The 25259-nt window shown below is 41.1% G+C and overlaps 1 protein-coding gene across 2 annotated transcripts; it reads right to left on the minus strand.

The window, feature by feature from the left end:
* Nucleotides 1–374: 374 nt before the first annotated feature.
* AP1S3 (adaptor related protein complex 1 subunit sigma 3) lies at nt 375–23948 on the minus strand. Of its 2 annotated transcripts, none has more exons than XM_085298574.1 (5): nt 22829–23948; nt 4160–4338; nt 2870–2978; nt 1750–1887; nt 375–846 (listed from the first exon to the last, which is right to left on the minus strand). In XM_085298574.1, the coding sequence occupies exons 1-5, from the start codon at nt 22916–22918 to the stop codon at nt 811–813; spliced, it is 552 nt and encodes a 183-aa protein (XP_085154700.1). In that variant the 5' UTR covers nt 22919–23948; the 3' UTR covers nt 375–810. The 2 variants fall into 2 exon arrangements, with proteins under 2 accessions (XP_085154700.1, XP_085154699.1); XM_085298573.1 differs by lacking the exon at nt 22829–23948 and adding an exon at nt 17356–17447.
* Between the last annotated feature and the right edge of the window lie 1311 nt (nt 23949–25259).

The raw sequence follows: 25259 nt of genomic DNA on the forward strand, positions 1-25259 counted from the left end.
TCTCCAACTCTCAAGACATGTACTTCCAAAGGCTGCAGCTTTTCTCTAGATCCAGAGGGAATAAGAGGATAAGAAAACAAAGGGAAAGACACAGAAATAGGCCATCTGCATGCAGGAACAAAAGGACTACTAAACCTGGGAGAGGCCTGCTTAGAGACAGAGAAGTCTTCTAGATCACATGGAGGTGCAGATTGTGGTTTAACAGCAGTTAAGAATTATCTTATTAGGAGACTACAGCAGGAAACAAATGAAAGATAGCACTGCTAAAAGAAAGTAGCTGTTCCATAAAGAAGCATGTTTCTTCTTATGCTAGATGGGTTAATATGTCCAGAACAAGCTTCTGAAATCAGAGTCCACAACAACTTGATTTTTAGAAAGAAGAATTGTTATTAGACCAGAATAATCATTACATTCAAAATAATGGACATTTGTACAAAACCAGAGTCATTTAGTCAGCAGCAGACCAAAACTAGTAAAAATACCTCTTCCAAGTATTGTGAGAATATCATTTTAGCTTGACAAATTCTGTCACTAAAAGACATCATATAAAACAAGTGTTCAGTCCAGTAAGGAAGAGAGAGTAAATCAAGTGTAATTACAGTTCTGAGAAACTCACATACAGTATATGCAGGTACGCAACTGTTAAACCTGCTACTACATTAGCTGACCTTCATCTTGACCATTATACAAATAAATCCCTTCAGTTATTTGTTTTTGGTATTTCTCTGAGGATCTGGCACTTTGGATAGCTATTTCATACGTGTATTTTATAGGTGTATACAGCAGATCTCTCTCCAGGTAATTTTAACATTAAAATGCAGGCTTGTTCATGTACTCTTCCACCGTCTGGAGAAAAAAAGAAAGAAACAATTGAGGCATTATGGAGCTGTGAAGTAGGATACTATAAAGTCTTTGAAACAAACCTTGTTCTCTTTGAAGGCAGTTACAGTTTTGCATGGAATTAGATCAGATTGAAATTTAACAATAATGCTACTTCAAAAATCTTAATGGCCTTTTAGAATCTGTTCTTCAAATCACAACATACCACAGTTATTGCTAAACTCACCATATCTAGCTGGCCTTGGCATGTAGCTGGTCTACGAGCATGAGCAAATACCAGACCACTTTGAAAAAGGCTCTACTCACATAATATTTCTATCAACATGGTATTTCCTTTAATATTAGATCATCCAGAAATACGAAGTAAATCCATTACATTCAGCTTCTCTTGCCATTCCTGACTCAACAATATAAGTTACATAAGAGAATTCCCGCATGGTTTTGAATAAAGGTTACACACCTGTGGCTTGTACAAAATCTACATAGGTACTTACAGGTAAAAACAGAGGTTTCCAGCATACCCTTATTCTGATTTTAAATGCTATAGGTAGTTCATTTGTTTCCAGACTATTAGGGAAATAATTTTTCGTATTTACACATACGTATGTATACAGTAAATAAATATCTTAGATATATCTTAACTTGCTTCTTAACATAGTGACCAAGAAACTGTATTAGCTAACCTAAAGAAAGCAGTGGCAGAATGCAAGAAACTTCCAGCTGATTTCATAAGATGTAAGACAGCTGAATTCAAGTGTTGCGTAACTGCTACCTTAACCGTTATGCTTTGTGAAACGGAACTTAACACACATTTGGATAACCAAATACCAGGAGCATATAGCTGTATTTCAAGTTCCGGTCGAACAAAGAGGCTGCAGAAAGATGAAATGTTTGCCTTTTATGTCTTACCTCTTGCAACATGTCAGAATCTTCTATAGCTTTCACTGCAGACCTCTTTGAAGTTTCTTGTACTTCTCCACCCATTATAAATTCATCAAGAATAAAATAAGCTTTTTCAAAATTAAAGATTATATCCAGCTCACACACCTGGCAGAACAAAAAACCCCACCCCACATTTAAATCAATTTTACAGCATTATAAATATTACAGGGCCAAATGCTGTTAAATTATCAAGCATATTCAATATATGAATTCTTTTGGCAGGTAGCAGAGTGAAGAAAGATACTGCATATTACACAGTATTACAGCTTCTGCACACATAAATCATTATTCTCTGAACAAACATAGGCTAAAGATTTTCTATTTATTAGATTTTGTATAACACATAATATTTGTATCGAGTTTCAGAGAACAAAATTGACTTCCTATCCTAGTCTACTAACTTTATAGTTGGTCTTACATAGCACATGTAATATGGATTACGTACATTCACATATAGCTTCACAGTGCAAGACAAATTCCATGTCCTAGTGACCTTACAGTGACCAACTGCTTCTTTGTTTTGAGACTGTATAAACATGAGTCATGGCACAGCGATTTAGATAAGGCATGAATTGAGGCAGTGGGAACAATTTCAAAAATATATATGGAAGAAATGGGTCTCCTGTAGTCTTTAAAGACTTACTTGAACCTTCTTCAGGCTTTCTTTTTTTTTCCTCCTCTTGTACATGCCCTTTATTCTTACACAGTATCATGAAACAAAAAAACAAAAACAAACAAACAAACAAAAAAACCCCAGCATACCGGAAGATGTCAGGAAGGAGAATTAGAACACTGTCACCCAGACTTTTTAAAAATAATTTTCCTCTAGCTTTTCCCTCAAATTCTATTGCCAGAAGAAGATGCAAAACACCAAGATTGATTTTGTTTTGGAAGAAAGGATGGAAAACAACTTTTTTTTGATAGTTTCAGCATTATTTTATTACATATTCTACTAATGAGTCCCACTTGGTAGGCAGAGTCTATCAGGGCAAGCAGTGTAGATGGAAACATGAAGCAGAGCAGCCACGGATAACTATATTTGTGGCTGCCTGATAAACTAACATTTTGCAGCAGAAAATAAACCTACATTTCCAAAGTATCTGTCCAGTAGCTCTACATATCGATGGACAACCTCTAGTGTCAGGAGCTCATTATCCTGGTCTTCTATTGCACAACAGAAGTACAAACTAGCATACCTGGAAAAACAAAGGCAAAAACATGAGAGCAAACAAATGGATTCTCAGTGCTTTGCTCTTTGCAAAGCAACAAATCAAGAGATAATGTCTATCTGCTCTCTAAAATAGCTTGTTTTTCTCTTTCTCACCATGTCCCATGTAACACTTAAAAAGAGAAAGTAAGTTAAACTGATTATTAATTTAGTTTAAGAAAAAGGCTACCCTTGCTAAGTGGGAAATCTTTGGAATGTTAGAATCCCAACACTGGTTCTTAGCAAAATGAACACCAAGGAACACTTCAGAGGTCTACCTCATCTGCTGCAGCAGCTTTATAGGCAAGCGGAGTGAATTAACTGTGGAATGAGTTATTTGTTCTTTATTTTATATATAAATATATATATATATATATATATATGTAAAAATAAAAGTGGAAGGAGTTACAGCTCAGCAAGCTTGCAGGCTATCAAGCGACTAATAAGCATAGCAAAACTTTACATTTAAATCAGCCTCAGATAGGAGTAATAATCTACCCAATTTTCTTTCTGGTACAGTGGCTAGAGCCCCAACTTGTCATAGCATCTGATCAGATGTTTACATCTATCATTGCACCACAAGGTGTTCAATTTTTTGCTAAATAGGAGATGCTGCTTAGTTTGTATAGTATGCTATATTTAAGCTTAATCTTGTTTACTATAATTTCACAAGGATTAAAAAGCACTTGTTGCTAAGCATCACGTACTGGAGACCAAAAATTTGTTCAGAAAAGTAAACAGGAATTAACAATTTCTTCAAAGAAAAAAAATTGACAAAATGTTGAAAAAACTCTCAGAACACTTCTTGCAACCTTTTAGGAGTCTGATAATGCCTAATACACTTCTCAGTCGATTATCTTAAAGATCTAGAAAGGGGAGTAAAGCCTAAAGCCTTCCAACAGAATTTCAACCATTAGTACTTATTATATTATCCTATTTTTTTTCTTTTAACAAATTGAACAAGTATTTTTCATCTAACAATTTACCTTGCTGACTTATCCAGGGACACCGTGCAGGGGGGTTAGACTCAAGACGGAAGAGATCTACTATCATGCTCTGGCACTTAGCACTTTTTAAAAAAAAAAAAGTGCGAGCATTTACTTTTTCTCTTCTAGCTTTCATGGTATTTATATGAATAATAGTTTTATGTTCTCATAAAATTACTCACACCTTTTGTAAACAAGCTTGAGGTCTTTCCAATCAATGAAACTGCTTGTTTTTTGATTGCGAGCCAGAATAATCTGAACAATTTCTCGAGTGATCTTTTTCTTCTCTTTCTCAGGTAATGTCGTGTACCACTTCTGAAGCCTTAACTTCCCCTGTCGACTGAACAGCAGTATAAAGTGTATCTAGAGTAAACAAAGCAACATGGTTAATGCCAGGACCACAGCCAGCCTCTTGTCCACAGAGTGGCAGGGAGAACATGCCCATGTGCGACTAAGGAAACCTGTGAGCTCTTAGTGAAGCCACCTGTAACATCACTGTGAGTTTTAGACATGGTGTCACTGAGGTTTAAGGGCTGAGCAAGGGAGCAGAGATCACATTATTCAATCATGGAATTTGAGTTGATCATTTCAAGTCACAAATAAAACACCAGGATCCACGCAGAGGCTACGAGAAGCAGAAGAAAGCAACCAACTACTTTGGAAACGGAGCTTGACAAATTTTACAAAAGAAATCACCAGATTATGAAACACAGTTTATTATGATGACAAAGGACAAACCTCAGGGCCTAGGACTTTACAACACTAAAAAAGCACTGCATGTGTATCGTTCTGCTAAATTTCAGTTTTAAAGCCAGTTATAATTTTTCAGGCTTAGCATTAGCAGTATTATTGAGATACAGAACTGTTATCTTTTAAATTGGCCTAAAAGCCAATGAGCTTTTAGGAGAAAATTATCAATTAACACTTATACAAATACTTTTATTATTAAATTAAAGTAACTGACCATAGTATGTCTACAAGCAGCCTAGCAAGTCATCTACTCTCAGCTCAGATATGGCTTTGACAATGTGGGAAATCTATTTTAGGATGACCATCCATCTCAATGGGATCTCTGCTAAACGAAAAAAAAAAAAACTTCATGAGGATAGAGATGTTTTCAATGGCTCAAGAAAACATTCTTTTTGACAGGCACCCCACCCCTCCACTTTTCTCACCAGTAACAATGCTTAGAGAGCTGTGGACTCACAGGAAGGACATGTAACTGCAGTCACAGCCATGTGCATGGTGGGTACAGTCCCATGCAAAGAGACAGAGCTTCCCCCGTGGTCACAAGGAGCTAGGCAGAAGGATAAGAGCATCCTCCTCCTCACCTGCTCCCAAACCTAGCAAACTTACTACGGAAGAGAGCTTGGGGCTGGCAGGCTCCTTGTCATGTTCCCATTCCCATCAGCCTCGCCCTGCACTTCCCCTTTAGCTTCTCAATCTACATCTTAGTTCTTTCTCCCTCTTTGTTTTCCACCTCAGCTTATCCCTGTGCTGACACATCCCCATCACTTCATCTCCCCAGTAAGGATTAAAGTTAAGGTACAATAATTACTATGAAGATTACAATGCAGATTTCTGTAAAGAAAAAAAGTCATTCTGCACTTTGGTAAAGTCAAAGCAGGTAAGCGCACCATAGAAGCTCCAGGTTAAAAATAAAAGAAAAAAAATGAGCAGATGGATTTGAAACAAGACATTTATTCATAATCCAGAACTATTCTCTAGCTAATAAGTAACATAACTGTTGAGTAATCTGGAGATAAGAGTTCTGAAAACTTTAGAAAAGACATGAAATATGGGATCATTTTAGGGACAGGTAGATTGTTATATTCCTGTCTACCGGTAGCAAGATTGCTACAGCAGCAAATATGATTCTTTCTATCATTAGACTAATGCACTTGATAAAATTACAAGGATTTTGTAGCTGCCTTGTGTTGAGTACTATAATACTTTTCCAGATAAGTTTGCTAAATAAAAATAATTATGCTCCTGGCATTACACATGGTCTGATTACAGGGAAGATCAAAGCACTATGTTCTTGCCTTTCTCTGTTCATATTACCAATTGTTTTTTGACTTGGTAATGTTCCAACTATCTATACTCCTTTCCAGTAAATGAAGGGACTTATTGTCTGTACACTTGTCCACCAACAGGAGCGAGATGAATGAAAGGCTTGCTGCATAGCACATTACCTTCAAAGCCTTTGTAAAGATGAGTGTATTTTGAAAAGCAGAGCATCAGCTCCAAAGAGGCAGGCCAGCAGGTGTTCATTTGAGAGTAACAAGGCACAGGTAGCAGCTATGTGATAAACACACATCCAAAATGTGTTGAATCATATAGGACAGGATGATCAGATTCAACTGGAAGTGCAGGGAGTTAATGAATCTCTGGTAAAGCTGTGAGCATGTACAGGAAAATAAGATCACATCATTTGAGACAGTTTCCTGCATTCTCAGAAATGTATTTGTTTGCAGTGCTTCAACAGAGGAAGATAATGCCACTGTATTCTAGTTTAGGTTCAACTGTCGGACTCACGGGACCTAAAATCTGAATGTCTACAAGTAATACATATATCTCTAGGACAGCAACTATATACCTCCAACAGGTTAAACACAAACATTATTTCCATTTTCTGAAGATTGACTTCAACATGTTATGCTTCTCACAAGAAACTGAACTGCTCTCCATTTAAAACTGCTTGAAGTCCACTAAGTTTCTTCTAAAGATGCTGTTGATTTTTCACCAAGATTAGTACGTTTCCATAAGTAAAAGGCAGCATCTTCCTGAAGCAATCAGAAAATATCCATTGATACTTGTTAATGCATTGAGATTCAAACACAAGCTTCAAATATCTGGTCTCCTCGGCCTTCTACACCATGCTCTATTTCACACGCAATATATAACTGCATACCCCATAATCAATTCTACAATTATTGAAATATTTACTGCTATAAAATAGGTAAGAGCCATTACTGTAACCCATCCCCATGCTAATTTTACATGCAACAAAACAATATACACCACCCTCAAGCCTAAGTATATATTATTGGCTGAGACCTCCTGTAATAAAGCAGCGTATTAGAAAGTTGCAGATACCTAGAAGAAAACAATACTGTTTTTTTTTCCCTCTTCTGATTCTTCTTCCTTCTTCTAATTTCTAAACTCCACTCAACCTGGAGAATGCGCTGGGAGGCAAACAATATTACATTCTCAAGAGATTAAATTGCTTAATTGCTGTAAGTCTTAATATCAAATTTCTATAGATACTTCATTCAGGCCAGCTTTTCTCTGCCCAGCCATGTTGATATGATACAGCACATTTCTCATTCACGTAATTCCTCTCATTACAGCTCACTGGAAAGATTCTGATGCACCAATAAACCTGGAAATGATGCAGCACTGCATAAACACAAATCTAACAGCTTATATGTTCCTTGTCCTTGATTGTGGAAACATTCATTTCCACGAAGCGGGTTTTTTTTCACTCCCATTCTTTGTGTTTATAGTCTAATGAAAAAGCATTTAAAAGATGCCACATTTATTCCTACAAGGTAAACTCAAAGGGTCAGTGCAGCGAGAATCTAATCCCCCCCCCCCCCACACTGCAAGAAGAATGTATGCTAGAAATGCTTCTCCTCTCCTTCCAGGATGGGACAGTAGGGAGGGCAGAGGGGGAGACTGGCAGCTGGAGGACTCAGAAAGGAGCAGGGCTTCACTTTTTTACTGAGTTCTTGCAAGAATCTGCTCAACTAGGCAACTCTACCACTCACGCAGTTCTTTAACTCTGCGCTTCAGCTGTAACCTTTCTAAATTCAGCTTAAAAAGCCTTGACCTCTCCCCGACTGAAGTCACCTCTGACAAACAGAAATTGAATTCACAACTAACTAGTAAGTGCAAATGATGGACTACTATCCTAAAATAGCGAGCTTGGTAGAATTTAAAACTCCGAGTTCTGATTTGTAGGCTGCAGGTAACAGTGGGGCAACAGGTAAGGCAATACATGAGGTATGAATAAAGAAAAACTCATGGACCACAAAAAAGGAAATGGGAGAAAAAAGCCACACCTTTGGCAGCTGACTTGACCACCGCCGCTGAGAGCGCCTGCGGGAAACCAGCCTGACTGGCCGTACCTGGTTGAAACAAAGCAACTTTATATCATAGTGTTTTCTTTTTAGCTTAACCAGATCTCTCATTCTGGGTCCCTTGAAGTCTGCCTTTCCTTTTCATACTGTTTTAGTCTAGTTGGGTTCATAATCTGCCTATCCTTTACTATTTGTTATTCCTTCTTATTACACAAAATATCTTTTCCAACACAGACAGCTGTCCAGAAATTTTTTTTACAACACACAGATATCTGAAAATGAACAAAAACGCTTTCACTAAAATGTTTCTTTAAAAAATAATGGACATCCAAATTATTTCATTCATTAGATGACTTTCTTTTCCAATTCAAAATATTTAAAGAATATTCTGTTTAGTGTTTTTTGGGGAGGGCAAAGAGTAAATATTGAAAATATTTCCAAGAAAAATGCAGAGCTACTGTGAACAGATGTGTGGCTCGGAAAGGCAGGCTTTTAGGGTGGAATGAAAACGACATACTGAATGGACAACCAGCCACCCAACATACTAACGATCTAAACAAGTCAAGGATAGACAGAATACTAAAATACTGAATTACAGGCATTTTGGAATACTTCTAATGCACAAGGCCCCCTTCTGCTTAGTGACTACATATATGCTTTTAAAGCAATTTTGTAAAATCAAAGAAACAGGCTACTTCAATAAAAATGTTTCATTGCATGTTTACTCTGTTACTAAAGCTTTTATTTGCAGTCAATGCATGTATGTGTTAAATACTGTAGCATCTTAGCTTCAAACTGTAAAACACGTTTTTAATCTGTATGTTGAAAGCAAAGCAGAAAAAAGAAAAAAAAATAATTGAAAAACAGCAACAGAAGAAAACCAAAATGCAGTATGGTTGCACAACTGGCCTGGAATTCTTTCCAGCGTCACCTCAATAGGAAAATTTCTGAATGGTTTCTATTGAACAACACATTCAAAGTTCATGTAATAAAACCTGTGCCAGATCAGTATAGTCACATGTGACTATAGTTACACATTGATTTTATTTTTCACTTGATGCAGAAAACACCTGTATTTTTTAACTGAAATAAATTTTTAAATTGACTGGCATATGAGAGATTAAAGGATATTTGCACTATATTGCAGTATCGATCCTGCTGATGATAACCTTCTTGACAGGCTCACTTGAGTTAAATAAAACTAATAATTTTGAAGCAGTGTAGCTGAACTCAAGTTCTGAGCCAAAAGCCTCTTGAAGCCTCTAACTCTCAATCCCTACCTTGGGGCCAGAAAACAACAGCAATGAGGAACTTTTTAGTCCCTGAGGTTGTGTCCAGGTGGGTCTCTGGCACCACAGTAGCTGCTGGGTAGACGCAGTGACACTGGCACCAAGTGTAGAGATGCTGCACGTCCCTCATCCTTCCACTCCTGTTTATTACCGCCTCCAGCAGGTTCAGCAGCTCTAATCCTCCTCATCCCGGCTTGTGCCTCATAAATTGGTAGCACTCCTGCAATAACACCCTCCCTGCAATAAAGACCAGCCTGCACGCTCCTCCTGGTGGGCTCCTGGTCTCCTTCCAATAAGGAAGTCTGTTTTTTCTAGTGTTTCATAGAAAAGAGGAGCCAAGACAGGTTTTTCAAGAGCGCTCGTAAAACCTCTAAAAGAGCTCCTAAAATCTCCAAGATGTAAATGTATGTAATGATGTCCAGGTATTACAGAGGATAATTATTCTCAGTTTTTTCAATTGGTACTTTTTCATTCATGTAAGTGGAATTACTCCAGTCTACAGGCAATAAGCAAGAACAAATCCCGGCAGGGAGTCTGCATAAACCCTGACTTCTGCAACTTGAGAACAGCCCAGTGACAGAACCACAGCAACGTGAATCAGAAAAACAGGAAAGCCTCAGCACCCGAGCCTGATAGCTGCCGTGATGCTCGCTAGCTGTCCTCACAGAAAGCAATATAATTTGAAGACATTCAGAACAATTAGGAACTACATAATCACATCCCTTCTGCCTCCTGGGTGGGGGTCTCGGGGCTGTTTTTATTTGTTTGTACATTGTTACAGCAAAAAAAAAAAAAATGTCAGGCTGCTATGAGGAGGTAGCTCGGGTAAGAGGCTGACCAAATCGCTGACAGCTGTCCCCAAAGAAATGACTCAGCAGAAGGCAGGGGAAGTGTCAAGGCTGTTTCAGGTTTGTGGGGTTTTGTAAAAACATTTTCACAGCAGAGGATTAAACGAAGCTGAACAGCTTGTGAGTCACACTAGCCCCAGTGTATTTTATCATCACAAGAAGCCATCTCCCAGGCTATTCTTCGAACACTGTGAAGAAACAGAGCTAAACTCCAGCCCAATGGGCTCTGGCAGTAGCTGCAGCCTCTTCTGTTCTCATTTCCCGTTTACTTCCATCAGTTACTTGCAAAGTCCTGCAGTGGTTTCCCCTGCCTCCAGGAGCAAAGCTTACAAGCTTTGTGCTGGTGTGCGGGGCCACCACAGAGAGATATGAGAGTGGCCCGAGCTCCTCAGCCAGCTAGCAAATGCTCCCACCGAAGGCGGCAATGCTGGTGGCACAGAGACATTCCCGGTCTTGCACCAGCCTAGCACAGGTTCCTTCAGCTCTCATGCATCATCTCAGCAGAGATGCAAGGCGAAAATCTGAGCTCCAGCAGGATCAAAGGTACCTGTATTTTTGGATCATATTTGTGAATGACTTGGAAAGAGAATGCGAGTCATTTTTTGGAAACACTGAAGTACTTCATTTAGCATTTCATTCCATTTTCCAACAGAGAAAAATCTCAGTTTTCCATTTGAATTGACACTTTTTTTTATTAAGGAAAAAACAAACACGGATTTAATAACCTAAATGTGAAAGAAGCAACCACTGTTTAGGGAAGGGAGAGGTGGAGTACAGAATCTCATAAATGCTTTATACTGGCCCAAAATTTTGCCTCCAGAATTAAAGTTGTTTGACTGCAAGTTTTTGGGCCAAATTCAGTTATTCTAGTTATTCTGCTATATGGCAGGTCTTGCCATGAGAATTAGTGGAAAGGATGTGTATGAGGCCCTAGCCCCTACCCACAGCTATTTGCTGCTCTACACAGGGTCATTACGTATACATCTCTGAAGAGACAGGTCTGCAAAGGCCTTATTTCATAGCTTAAATAAGCATAGATACAGATTAATAATGAACTAAAATTGAAAACTAATTGGCTGCTTTTCAGTAGTCACACCCTCCAGCTTACCATCTATCTGTAATATGCTCTCCTCTGTTTAACTAACGGGGTCAGAAGCAGAGAGGATTAATACTAAATGGAAGTCTGCAGTAAAGCAAGGAATTGGATTTGAGTCTGTGACTACTACCTCAGCTACTGGACTAGCCTTTCTCAGTTCAGGTCATTTGTGACATTGGCCTTTATATTCTTTCCTGTTTTGGTCGGACCTGATACCTAATAAGCTATGTAGGAGAGATCAAATCCAGAAAGAGACACCAAGTAGAATATGCATTATTCTGGGAAGAGAATGAAGTCCATTACACTCCACAGCCTAGTGGTTATGAGTTTGGAGTTTCATTTTGTAGTAGGTTGTTTAGCCACCCTCATGGTTTTTCCAGAGCTTGGACTGGACAACTAGACACCCACTGCACACTTCACACATTCACCTTGCAGCATTTAGTTCACAAAGGCGGAATATGGTAAATTTCTGCATTTTCATCAAACATAAAGGCAATTCGATGTCTCATTTCTTTGTGCTTTGCATCTATTACTCACCTCCAGGGGCCAAGCAAAGGGTGACAATCATGCAGAAATTGCTACACTAGCTCATGAGCTCCTGAGAACTAAAAGCAGCTGACAGAACCCACCTTCAAGTCCCAGTGGCAACCAATATGCCAGTAATAGACATTTACTGGCTGGCCAATACGACTTCTAATGCCCTATCTCCTCTTGAGGAGGACCTTGCTTAGGTCTGAACAGAGGATAGCAGACGAGCACTTTACATGAATTCATCAAATCAGAGAAGAAAAAATATCAGAGGATGCAGCACCAGGGGTTAAATCTGTGGTACTGAGAAACATAAATTGAGGGCACATTAGGCCAGAAAGACATGTCTGCCCAGAAAGACCTGTCATGCTTGCCTTCAAACGTTCAAATGTAAATTTTGATATTTCCAGCCTACCCCACTGGCTCTGCATGATGTATTCCTACTCACAAATAAACCCGATTTGTGCATGACTGGGTGTCTTAAGCCTTCTCAAACTTCTGCAACACTTGCAAAACTGCAAAGGCCAGGCCTGGCCACTCAGCAATGTATACACTCAAAGTAACCAGGGAAAGGCAGAGGACAGCCTGCAGGAATAGGACAGTAGGAAAATGAAGGGCATAGATTGTAATTAGTAGCTGGTACAGGAAGATTTGTTTTCACAAAAGCAGCAAAGTTTTAATTTAGGCACCAGTGGGAAGACAACTACTGGCTCACATAAATGCCTGATGAGGACAAAGCATGAATCTTATAAATACTGCAGAGAGGAGCAGCTCTGTCTGCCATCTCTGATCAGGCAGTCTCCTCAATGCCTGCATCATTTTGATACTTTGCTGTTTTTCTGTATCTTATTCTAATTACTTAAAAATCCCAATCTTTATAAGCCATCCCACAGACCTTCTGAAGGCATCCATTAAAAGCAAGAGCAGCCAAGGCACAAACATCTTACATGATCCACAAGCTTGGCCTCATTTTCTTGCCTCCTCATTACCCAGCTGTGTTCTCATACAGTCAGATATGCCAGAGGCAAAGGCTTCCCATCACCTCTCCAACCTTCTCCCTGCATTTGCCTACCCCAAAGTAACTACATCCTAGTAATTCCTGAGACATGCCTACAAATTTCCTTATTTGTGAAAGTATTAAAAATGTACTTAAGCAAAGGATCAGCTGATGATCTCGTGTGACATTTCTTCTTTTGCTCTCCAAAAATAAGCTTCCCAGCCACAGATAGTGAAGTATACATTGCAATTCATGTATGGTCAACAAGCCTAGAGTGGTCTCCAGTGTAACAATGGGACTCTGCAACAATCAGGAGTACTCAAGAGATACCATAGTTGGAAGAAGTCCACGTCACCACTCAGGGATTACAAACTTCTAAGAAATCTGAAACCTACAGCACTCCTTGGCAAAAGATTAAAAAGCTTCCATCTAGACTGAGTGAAAAAAAGTATTTCCTTTTGTTTTATTTAAATTTAATGCCTAAAAATTTCATAGGATGCAGTCTGACTCTTCTTGTTAGGAACCATTCTTTATACCACTTATGATTTTATACATTTCTTTCATTTCCCCTATATCCATCTCTTTCCAAACTGAAAAGTCTCCATCTATTCAGGATCTTCTCAAATGAGTGCCACTACCATTATCTATTCTCACAGTAATAGTTCACTACAAGATAAACAAGCAACGAAATACTACATGAACTAATTTTGTGCAGAACACTGTCTCAAACAATAGGATTCAATTATGTGTAATTTTTTCCCCTCCCTCGTCTATTCCAATCTGCTGCCCTTCTTGTCTTTCAGACTTAAAGATTCCTGGAGGCAAAGTTTGCCATCTTTGCTAGACCAATAGATACACAGCCATATCACAGAGTGGAAAAAAAGCAGGCAAGATCTAGAGCATAGGTTCTTCTTTCAGTCTTCGGTAACAAATCCTGTGCAACAATGAAAACATTTTTATAGATCTGTGTTTATTTTACCAATTAAGAGGTATTGAAACTGTCAGTGAAGTCAATATTCAGAATAACTGAAAGCTTATTTCCAGACACCAGACAGGTGTGTTGAAGTGACTGCAGTTTCTCAAATATGTCTGCTCAAGCTTCAAGATCAGGGACTAGTATCAGATTTCTCGGTAAGTAGAAAGGTCGCTTACCAATTCTTTCTCTATGCAGGCCAAATAAATTGTTAGACTTATCCTATTCCTTGGTGGGATTACTCCGATCTTTCTTTGGGTTTCAGATCATGTCCAGAGGTACCGATTTTTTCGCACTGTACTGATGAAAATCACAGGTAGAAAGGAAGCAGGCCATTTACAATGTAGGCGCTAGTTCTGTGCTTAAAGCTATGCAAGCAGAGCCATGTGCTATTATCAGACAAACTCTGATAACACTGAGGTGGCAGGATCGAGGTGTTGCAATACTTACAGGCACGGAAGACTACAGCAATGTATGTCCGTGGGGAAACAAATCATTTTCTCCTCTCTGTTCTTTCCCTGACCTTTGCCTTCTCTGTCTATTCAGAGGGCAACCCTTCATGGCATGTTTCTCTCTGCTGCAACCATACAGTGTCAGCTGCATCCATAACACTTGCCTTTTTATTGCAGGGAGCTGAATCTAGTCTTTTTTTCTGAAAAGCCCTTTAAAAAAATGCACTGCACAAAGCAGTAGCTAGGCAGAAAATCAGTCTTTCTCAGCAGGATGTGAAGCAAGCTTTGCTAAACAGACTCTTTCCTGAAACTTCTCTGAAAATTTGCAACAGAGCTTTTCCACCAAAACAATTTTCTTGCCAAGATACGGTACCATTTGCACAAGTACCTTCCACTCAGATCTCAAAACATATGATACATGTGGCAAGCACAACTATAAACTCTAAACAAGAGGAAGTGATCTACTGTGAGCGAGTTTAAATGCCTTACTGAAAGTTCTCAGGTTGCCAGTCTGGATAAGACTTTTGTTTTTTGATTTGTAACACCATGTAACAACCCCTTCATGGAGACTGGATGACAGAGGAATTTTAACCTAAAGAGTACCCTGACAAAAGCATCCTTCCATCAACATGGGTTTCTACAATAGCAGAGTAAGGCAGACCACTAGTTAACATGATTATGCCAGCAAGTGTTTGTACTGTGACCACAGAAAAAGAAAAAAAAATGTAAGAATGCATACACACCTTATAAAACTATAATAATCAATACAACAGACAGTCTCCAAATCGTCAATAAACAGCACTATTGTGAGCAAAGCTCCTTTGGGACCATTACGAGTGCGTTAAAAAACTGGCATCTGTGAAGTGCATGCACCATATTTCTGAGACTTCTGAGATCAGCTTCCCTGAAATCAGCTCCCATACTGACAGTCAAGGGCAAAATAGGAGCTCCACTTGTTTACATAAGCTTTACTGAAAGGAAATGAATGAGCAGGGCTGTCTCAGGGTGTAACCAGAAAGGTTATGTATGCAGGCCTAAGGCGTGGAGACTGCTCTGCCATCCATAAATTCATTATTGTGCATGTTCTATATACAAATGCAATGACAGGCACATTTTTCTAAATATGGTAAATTAGCCCTACGTGTATGAGGAGGTGCATTCTGGCTTAACTAGTGGGCAGGGAAGAACAAAAACCACCATCAACAACAAAAAACCAGTTCCACTTTTGATGACAGAGCCAACCATAAAAATTTGGTCCCCAAAGAACAAGAATTGAGAGGCTTCTTTTCAGTTGCACTACTGGTAACTCACACTACAGATGTACACAGTGGGCACACTGGGCAAGACAGAAGCCTGGGGTAGGCTCACAGAACCTGCCCAAACTCTGAATTACCAAGCAACGAGATGGTTTCTCAATTAAGAGGAACCACTGACCATCTTACTGCTTGAGAATCCATAGTTCTACTTGGGGAAAATCTAGCCATTATTCTGAGGATGTCAGCTGTCACATTTAACAAAAAGATAATCACAGCAACTTTTTTCTGATCCCAGCAAACCACCAAGTGTGACAAGGACAACTCTGAATAGTCACTACTAAAGACTTCCCTTGCAGGATCCTGTGCTGTAACCCTTTAAACCGGAGAGTTGCTGCCCACACGCCATGCTGATCTGAGCTAAGACAAGAGGCTGCTGCCACTGATGCCCAGATGTGGACCCTAGGTGCACACGTGGATTGTATGCCAATATACCACACACATGAAAGAGAACCAGATCCACTAACCGTCTCTTTCACACAAATACATTACTTCTAATGCAAGCTCACCATTTTATCATGAACCCCAGCATATGTAGATGAGTTTTTTCAGCTGTGGTTCCAACCAATACAAGGTTCTTCTAACCACACACAGATGGTACATGCTCTGATCATTTCATTTCTGAACCTGACTAAGCAGCTTCAGACAATCTTGACAAAGGTAGAGGTCTTAAAGACTACTGCTCTGCAACTGCCATTGGAACAGGCAGCTGAGATAGATAGAGGCAAGATTGATGTGCAAGATCACAAGGCAGCTGAGATAGATAGAGGCAAGATTGATGTGCAAGATCACAGCTTTTAAGACACCAGGGAATCTATCTGGAAAAGCACTCCTCCAAAATGTTCCTATCACAAGAAAACCCGCAGCCCGAAACTGCACCATTTAGACTTCAGAGTCAGTTAAAACATACAAATCTATACAAAACTAAACTCGATACTCTCCAGGCACTAGAACTGACCAGAACCTCCGCTCCTTAAGTTACAGAAGACTTTATGAAATCTCTATATATCACAGATTTGCTTTCCTAGTTGCCTATGGAAGGTTTTCAGTGTGACCTGAGGTCCTCCCCAACGGCTCAACATAGGAAACGATGAATAAAACATTTGTTTCCTTAGAACAAGTGTAACCTTCTTAAAATTCCCTTGGAAATAGTATCTCAGCTTCCCAGAACAACTGAGGCAGCCCTAACAAGCAAGCTAGAAAGCACTTTTTAAAGAAGAGCTTTTATACCTGTTAAAAGGCACATCAGCTCATTCCAACAAACGGATTTTTCAGGAATCAAAGTTACTTTTTCTCCAGGGCTGGGAACACAAGTGAGGTGTTTACGCTTGGTCTCAGTGTCTGCTCTCTACCCTAACGAGTGCGAGGACAGCAATATTCAAGTTGCCAGAACTCCTGCAGAACGACTAACGTTTAGAAACTCATCTCTGCCAGAACTCAGGTTTTTGAGCAGTGTACAAACGCATCCGTCGGTTTTCGGTTCCCAGGAAGCGAACACCCGCGGCGAAACCTGACGAGCGCCCTGGCGATGCCGAAGCAGCGGACGGTCTCCGGAGCGCAGAGCGGCGGCCTGCAGGCGCCGAGCAAGCCGGAGAGGGTCGAGCTACCCCGGGGCACGGCTGCCTGGCGGCGGGGCGAGGGCGGCCGCGCAGCTACAGGCGCCAGCGAGCCCGGCCCGGGCACCGGGAGGAGGCGCGCGGCGCGGCGCGGCCGGGCCGGGCCGTGAGGCCGCGGGGGCTGCCCGGCCGGCGGGGCGCACTCGCCGGGCGGCGCGGCGCGGCGCGGCCCCGCGCACTTACCATGGCGTCGCGGCGGCGGGCTGCGGCCCGGCGCGGCTGCTGGCGGCCGCCGCGCCAGGTGAGGCCGCGGCCGCGCATCCCGCCTTCCCACAATGCCCCGGCCGGAAAGTCCCCGGGCGCGCCCGCCCCCGCCCCGCCGCGCGCACCTGCTGGCACCTGCCGGCCGTTACGCGCGGCCGTTGGCTGCCTCGCGCGGCCGCGCTGCCCGGAGGGGGCGGCCAGGCCGGCCGCCGCCGCCGCTTCCCCTCCGCGCGCTCCCGGGAGAGCTGGGACAAGCAGCGCGGGCAGACGGGCGGCTCGGTGACTGAAAGAGGGAGCGGCGCACCCAGCCGCACCAGCGGGGCACCTCGGCAGAGCGCCCGCGGGCGCCTCTCCTCAGAGGCGAAGGCGCTGAGGGCGGGGAGGGCCGGCCGGGACTGCCGCCGCACTGTCCAACCCCAGAAATCCCCCCTTATGTGCCTTAAGAACTGCTCAAAGGCAGCCCTTCTCGTCCCGGCGAAACCAGCGTTTTTATTAAAACGCACTTCATACCCTGTCGTGGCTCCAGCTACTTCTTTCCATCCCTTCCCCTCTTCGCACCCTTCAGATCTGCTGATGGAGCTACACAATTACCTTATGGCCCACCTCAGTCAAAACTGGGTTAGCTTAAATATCTTAAAACGCTGGACGTTGCCAACCTGCTCTTTTTAAGAGAGCCAGATTAGAAAGCACTTGCACAAGCAGCTCTGCCAGCTGATCAGCAAATCCTTGTAACCTCTGGCAAGGATTTGCTGACAAGGAACTGCTGCCAAAAGCATATGCAACATCCTCCAACCCAGCATGTGAATCAAACGCTCTAAACACAGCCTCTGGCATCTCGAGCTCTTACCATGGGCCTGATCTGGATACACACTGCACCACGGAAGCATTTAACGAGGAGGAAGTTTAATTGCTTACTGTCTAACAGCGAGATGTTCCCCAGTGCACAACCCCACCTTTGGTGTGTCTGGGCTCGGGGTATGGTTCCCATCCGCTACAGCCAGAGCCGCTGACTGCAGCGCCCCGCTTTTGCATGTGACTCTGGGTGCATCCAAGTCATCAGAGAAAAAGAGAAACCTGAAGGAGCTCAGAGATGCTGGGGGATAGCGTGGTGTCAACAGCAGCCAACGCTGGTCAACCCCTTTCAGCCTGTGTGCTTGGGCAACAGGGCAAGACCCCCTGACAAAAGCGACTGTGTGTGCACAGCTGGGAGGCCAAGCTGGGCTGAAGTCCATTCACAGCTGGAAAAACTTGTTTGCAAGAGCACAGTGAGAAGGGAAGGAAGGATGATATCCCTATTCCAGAAAACCTTCAGAATTTTTCCTGTTTTTCTCCCTGAAAATTTTGAAGAATTCATGTTTTTAGGGAAAAGAAGGAAGAACTATCTTTATAACTAACAGAAATAGGGTGTTCAAAAACATCAAGAAAAAAATAACTGATTTTACAGCGAGAAAACACTATCACTAGTAAACAGATTTCATCCTCTAAAGGAGGCAGGTTTCTAGGCATATATCTATACTTCAACCTATGCCTAAATCACTCTTCCAACTATACCCCCTTAACCATACAGAATGCAGGTCAGTATGAATATTTATGAAGAGGTGTGATCCTTATTCTCTCATTTAGCAGCATGGAGGTAATTCATGCATTTGCTTGCACACGCACAGCCCTTCTTCTCCCTAAGCTACAACTTGGTCTGTATAGACACACCTTTCCTAGACTCCTTTACTGCTACTTGCTCAGTTCTAATTTCTCTGTATTTCAACCCAGTTCTGCCAGGTAGCAAGCTGCATGCTGCTCAGTGTGTTGCTGCAGACTAGTGCTCTGTTTTACTTCTGTGGTATGTAACACAAGAAATGTGAGCTCCAGCTCTCTACAGATCTCACAAATACTTCATTTGCTTGCTTGCCTCTACTTTCTGACTGCACATCCTAGGCCTGTAATGCAGCAGTAACTACAGACCACAAGAAAATTTGCCTTTTACTGTTCAGCTGCGGTGCAGTACACAGTATGCCACAAGAACGTCTGTCAGCACTGGCCCCACTGGCTTTGCTGTCAGTGAGCTCGCTGAATACATGCTTATTGCAATCAGCATCTGATAAAGCAGAACAAAACCTTTTGCTAGGTTTTCTGAAAGGTAGCTCAGATGAGTAAACAGGCCACAAAAGCTGCCATGCTAACTATGCTGAAAGGCATGAATACTACCTCCCCGCAGGGATAAACATCTGGTTTCTCCAGAATGGCAGAGAGCCAACTCTGCAGTTAAAACCCAAATGTTCCTCAGTGTTGGTGAGCAACGGATGTCCACTGAGATCACCAGCAGAATTTGGAAAGCCTGGTCTCTGAAAGCCAGCTGGTACTCTAGGCATGCACACTTGGAACTGGACTGACCTGTGCTGCAAGTATGCAGACACCACAGCTTGCTGTATTGGAGATGCAGGGTATCAATGTTTTCCCAATTTGTCTCAAAAAAAAAATATAAATTAATGGCTGAGCATTCCTCTCCCTCCTCCCTCAAAAAAAAAGTTTAATGAAAACAACTCTTTTCAGTAGCCTACATCCCACATAGCTGTATGCTCCCGTTTACTCCAGTGATGGGCAATAATATTTTTTGCTTAACAATCTCATTGCAATAATCTTACTTTTCTATGTAAAGACCTAATTCGAACTCAAGAGAATGAGTTTTTGTGTTTTTTACAAGTATATCAGAAAGAAGCAGCAGCAAATATATTGTGCATGCAGTGCACATTAACAACAGTGGCAAACATTAACATATTATGGCCAATCTTGAAAGTTAGCAGCAGAGTTAAGAAATTTGTTGCCCTATAGAAGAAAGACTGCAAATATAAGACCATGCCCAGGTTGACGTTTTTCAGCACAGAAAGCCAGACTGTACTTAATGACTAACTAGAAGTCATAGATAGTTGGAATTTTCCTGTTCCTCACCACCACTAGCACAGTGTGCCTGCATACACTTGTAATAAAGATGATAGCTCAAACCTTCCTAGTGGAAACTACTGATGGTTATCAGCATTGCATAGCAAGGGGAATGGGGGATGCAGGAGAATGGCTGTGCCAGGTAAACTGATGGGAGAGCACAGCAAGCCAGGCAAATTCCTCACCGTGGAATCTGGGTCTTTCCCAACTCCTTTGGGTCTTTCCCTTAGGCCACGTTAATTAATCTGGACACCAAAGCTTGCAAAGTAACACAAAGTTATTCCACAAACTCAAAACAGGCTGCAAAAAGATGGAGGCCCTTCTCTTCTGGATTTTATCTTTGCCTGGTGGAAAATGCTCATATCCCTTCCTTAAGGGGCCTTTGAAAAGGCTTTTAAGGCAGGCAGCTTTTTTTTTTTTTTTTTTTTTTTTTTTTTTTTTTTTTTTTTTTTTTTTTTTTTTTTTTTTTTNCCCTCCCTACTGGATGGTGCAGCCTCGAGCTCTGCATTCTACTCTTCTAGCAGCTATCACATTCGGAAATAAGAAATGTTCACATCGAGAGTCACAGTGGCTTCAGTGAGTTTCATGTGCATAGAGATGCTTTTCTAGCTCCTAGGAATAAGTTCTGGTGAATTTGGACATTATTTATTTGAACAGATGTCTTTGTTAAAAGGTCAGATGCCATGGACTGATGAAGTCCTAAACTGCAACAAGTTTTACACAAGGCCCTATTAACTTCTTCACGCTTTAAGGGCTGCAGAAGCTAATTTTGGGCCATATAGGTAAAACTACACATTCACTAATGATCTACAGTTAATTGCAAAATTATATTCCAAGTACATTTTCAGGGAAACAATGAAACCTAACAGGTCATGTATTAAGAGACAGAGACCGCTGTCTAAAGAATAACAGAAAGAGAACAAAATGTAGCTTTCTTCTGAAAAGCTGCAACAATTCCTTCTGAAAAAACACCCTTGTATTATAGAAAGAAGTCTCCTTGCTCACACAGAGTACCACAACAAATGAAGCACAGCACTCACCATTTACACTGATTCTACCTAGCACCCTCCTTGGTCTCATTTTTCAGCATCTAAACAACTCACCTAAGCCAGGGAGTTTTTGTCATGCACACAGAGCCAAGGACTATTTCAGACGAGCGGACCGTTGTGAACCAAGGAGTTCAGGTTCATGAACACTGGGTGATTCTACAGGAGACCTGCTGTGCAGGTTTTTTTTTTCCACTCAATACTAGGTCCACAGGGGAAAGAAAAAATGTAAAAGCTCAATCTATATTCAACTGCAGGAGGTAGCTTTTAATTGTACTTTGGATCAATAAAGACAATCTAACACTTGCTCTTGATTACTAGGCAGGGGGTTGTACTTTTCTAGACAATTTTTCCCTGCATTTCATTTACTCCTTTTTGCCATTTCCTCACAAGATCTGAATCCCCCAGAACTTAAGCGCAAGACAGAACATTCAGATCCCTAAGGAACATACAGAATTATATTTCAGTGTCACAATTTTTGTACTTATCAGCAGCAATGGCATATTCAATAAGTAGCACCAACATTTCAGCAGTTTAAAGTATTAAGAAGTGTAAAAATTGTATTCTCAAACCATTATAGCCTGCACTGAACTGACAGGGGTACACAAGCACTTAAAGGGTGTCAAGCAGCATTTTATTCCATTTCCTAGCTGTAGAAAACTAAGATCAGACCAAAAGGTAGGTAAACATTAATAAAGGTCCATACAGAATTCTACTTCCATCAAGAAAAAATGTTACTGTAGCCCTCTTGTGTTCATTTGGATTAACAGCTATCAGATCCGGTCTCCTTCCTTCTAGCCCCTCCAGTCAAGGGCCGTAGTGCTTCTGCATGCTTTAACCAACCACCAATTCATTTCACTGCCCTCTCTACTTCCCCTCAGTTTCTTTTGCTCTTTTCTCTTTCTCCCTGATCATTAAACCTAACGATACTCAGACCGTGCTTTGAAACAATAGAACACATTGTTGATAAATTCACACACAAAACCAAGAAAACTACCATTTTGAAATAGGACTAAAACATCCCTTGTTTCATATAAATATACTTAAAAACCCTGCATTTCCCCTCTCTAAAACAGATAGACTGTACATAATGAACGGCCTTATTTCCCTCTGTTAGATTATGCTTGAGAGATGAAGTTTCAGCTGGAATGTTCCACAGATACCATTTAGACATTTACAACACTCCTTTGCCCTTACAGAAAACAACAAGATTAAAAAGACTGGTGGCCACCCCTTAGCTGGGACCAGTGCAAAGTCAGGGATGGAGAAGTAGCAGCTTTATACTATATTCTTCTCCAACCTGCAAGGGCTAAAGCAAGCAGAAGAGCAAGTACAGCTGCATTGCTATGGGTGCTTAATGGGATGGAGTCTTGTACGTGAGGGTGAGACAGCAGGGTGTTTCCAGAGAGACACTCACCTTTCCTGTCTGCTGCCTCAGGCCTCCTTAGCTCAGCCATGCAAGACCTGCTCACCTGACACACCAGTAAGCTCAGGCAGCAGTTGAGGTGTGCTTCAAGAACTCCTATCACCCATCTCAGAGAGTCAAACTCCAACACAGACATGCTGCTGCAGAGGAAACTTGGAGAAGGAGCCACAAACTAAGAAAGAAAGAAGAAGAAATATAATGAGAATGGAGATATGGCAAAGGACAGTGCCTAGAAATAGAAAAATAGCTATAGCTTAGCAGCAGCAAGGAACATTGGCAAGCAGTGCCCACTCCTCATCAGTGACACGGAGGGCGAACTTCAGCTCATGAATGCTCTTAAGAGCTTTGAGACGCATACATTTTAAACTGAAAATTACTCATTTTAAACTGAAAACCTAGGAGAAACAGGCTGTGTAAAGGAAAATTGATACAGATACACAAGGGTCATGGAATCTTTTTGTATGAAAGAAAAATAATAAAGTTAGGAGCAAGTTTAACTGTCTTTCCCTACAAAAAAGGGTAAAGGTAGGAAAAGGGTATACCTCCTTAACATTTGTTATTTGCAAATCAGTGCTTACTGAAGAACATGCAAATATATTTGGGAGGAAGAACAGAAGGACCAAGCATAAAAACATAGAAGGGAAATCCTGCAGTCAGTCTGTGTTTCTACACAAGTTTATCTTGGTTTCGGGCTGGATAAATGCTAAGGAATACCTAAGCATATAGCTCTCACAAATAGCATGATTCACATCATACCAGGGCCCTTGAAACAAAGATTCTAAGCACTTAACAATTCAGTTACAAAACAGCTAGGTGTAAGGTAACTCATGCTATCCATTTCACAGAGCAATCAGGAAAGAATGGACCAAGTATTCCATATATAAGGCAGCCAATGCCACCTAGGTTACTGTAATTAGATGGAGTCTGAATCAACAATCTAGTCCAAATACTCTTTGTAAGTGCAGATTATATAGCAAAACTAGAAAGAGCTCTAGAGAGATCACAAATACTGGTGTATGTTGAGGCAGTTGGGGGAAGGCTCACTGCAGGCAAGCAAAAAGTAAAGTTTCTAATGATACCATATTTTTAAGAGTATTTTTATATTTAATTTTATGAAAAATGAAAAATTGTAGATTACTGATTTATTTTAAAACTACTTTCTTTCATTGCACAGATGATCAAAGCAATAACACTACTTTTGAATCTGTTCAACTGTTAGTTTCTTTTGCATATTCATATTTAGTAGATTATACAATGCTACCTACAGACCATACCCTTACTTCCTCCAAAGGAGCAAACACATTCATGAGGTCACCTGGCTGCAGTTGCTCAGAGTTTGATAAGAAGGCTTGCTGCTCTGGATACATCCATGCAACTGCCATTCCCTTTATATTCATGAGAAAGAGAGAAGCAGATAAAGCTTCCAAATGTTAAATTTTGACTTACTGAAAGATGTTTAATTAACGATAAAAAAAAAAAAAAAAAAAAAGAAAAAAAAAAAAAAGGCCATGCTAAGCAAGCAGATTTCACTGTTATCCAAGTCATTTACAACGGAGAACTCCAGGTCTACCATAAAAAAGCCTGGGAGAGCTTTCCCTTTAAAGTATGTAATATAAAGTTCAATTGATATTAGAAAAAAAAAATCGATTTCTTTCTTGATTCCAACTTATTCCTAGTCAGTCCATTGACTAAGTTTAATACCACACTAAAACATTCATTGCTAAAACCTGCCACAAGTTATCTGAAACTTAGACGAAGTTTTGCAATGTAAGGATGGACCCTGGCATTGGTCAGCTATGCATCATCGGTTAGAAAAACCAACCCAGGTGTCTTGCATTTTCACTGTAAGAATATCATTTGTAGTTCTCAAACATCCTCAAACTGAAGATATGAAGCATAGATTAGATTTAAAATATGCTACAAGATGGTCTACAAAGACCTCTAAACAAGCTTCTCCGGCTACAAATCAGTGAAAGCTTGATTTCAGCCAATTTTTTGCTGGAACCAGAGAACAGGGTAATTGCTTTGGGAAGATGAGAAGTTTAAACTGATCAAAACTAGATAGATCTTGATAATAATTCATTACAATATTATACTGTCTTTGAGTGTGAATGCTGTGAGCAATTGTTAGGGGTATGGATACTTCCCTGCTCATCCTCTCGCTTTCCGCTACATGAAAGTTCGCTATGAGACAGGCGTAACTTCCTCCTGTGACTGCAGTTTTTGTCCTCTGTGTATATCATGTAGCGGAATCTGCCCCTCTCATCCAAGGCCAGTTAGGCATTCCTCTAATACCTCAGACTGGTACATGTGATCTCAGGGAAGCAAATTTACCTTCTGATCCTCTATATTGCAGGAGCCTTCGCAGCACTCAGAATAACCAGATAACCTGAGAAAGGGTCTAAATGAGCTGGCAAGCGGGACAAAGCATAGGGAGTACAGCTGCACGTCCCCATCTGCAGGTATTAACAGTTCAG

The sequence above is a fragment of the Rhea americana genome, unplaced genomic scaffold, assembly GCF_003343005.1.
Source record: "Rhea americana isolate MKP2758 unplaced genomic scaffold, rheAme1 scaffold_14, whole genome shotgun sequence".
NCBI lineage: Eukaryota > Metazoa > Chordata > Aves > Rheiformes > Rheidae > Rhea > Rhea americana.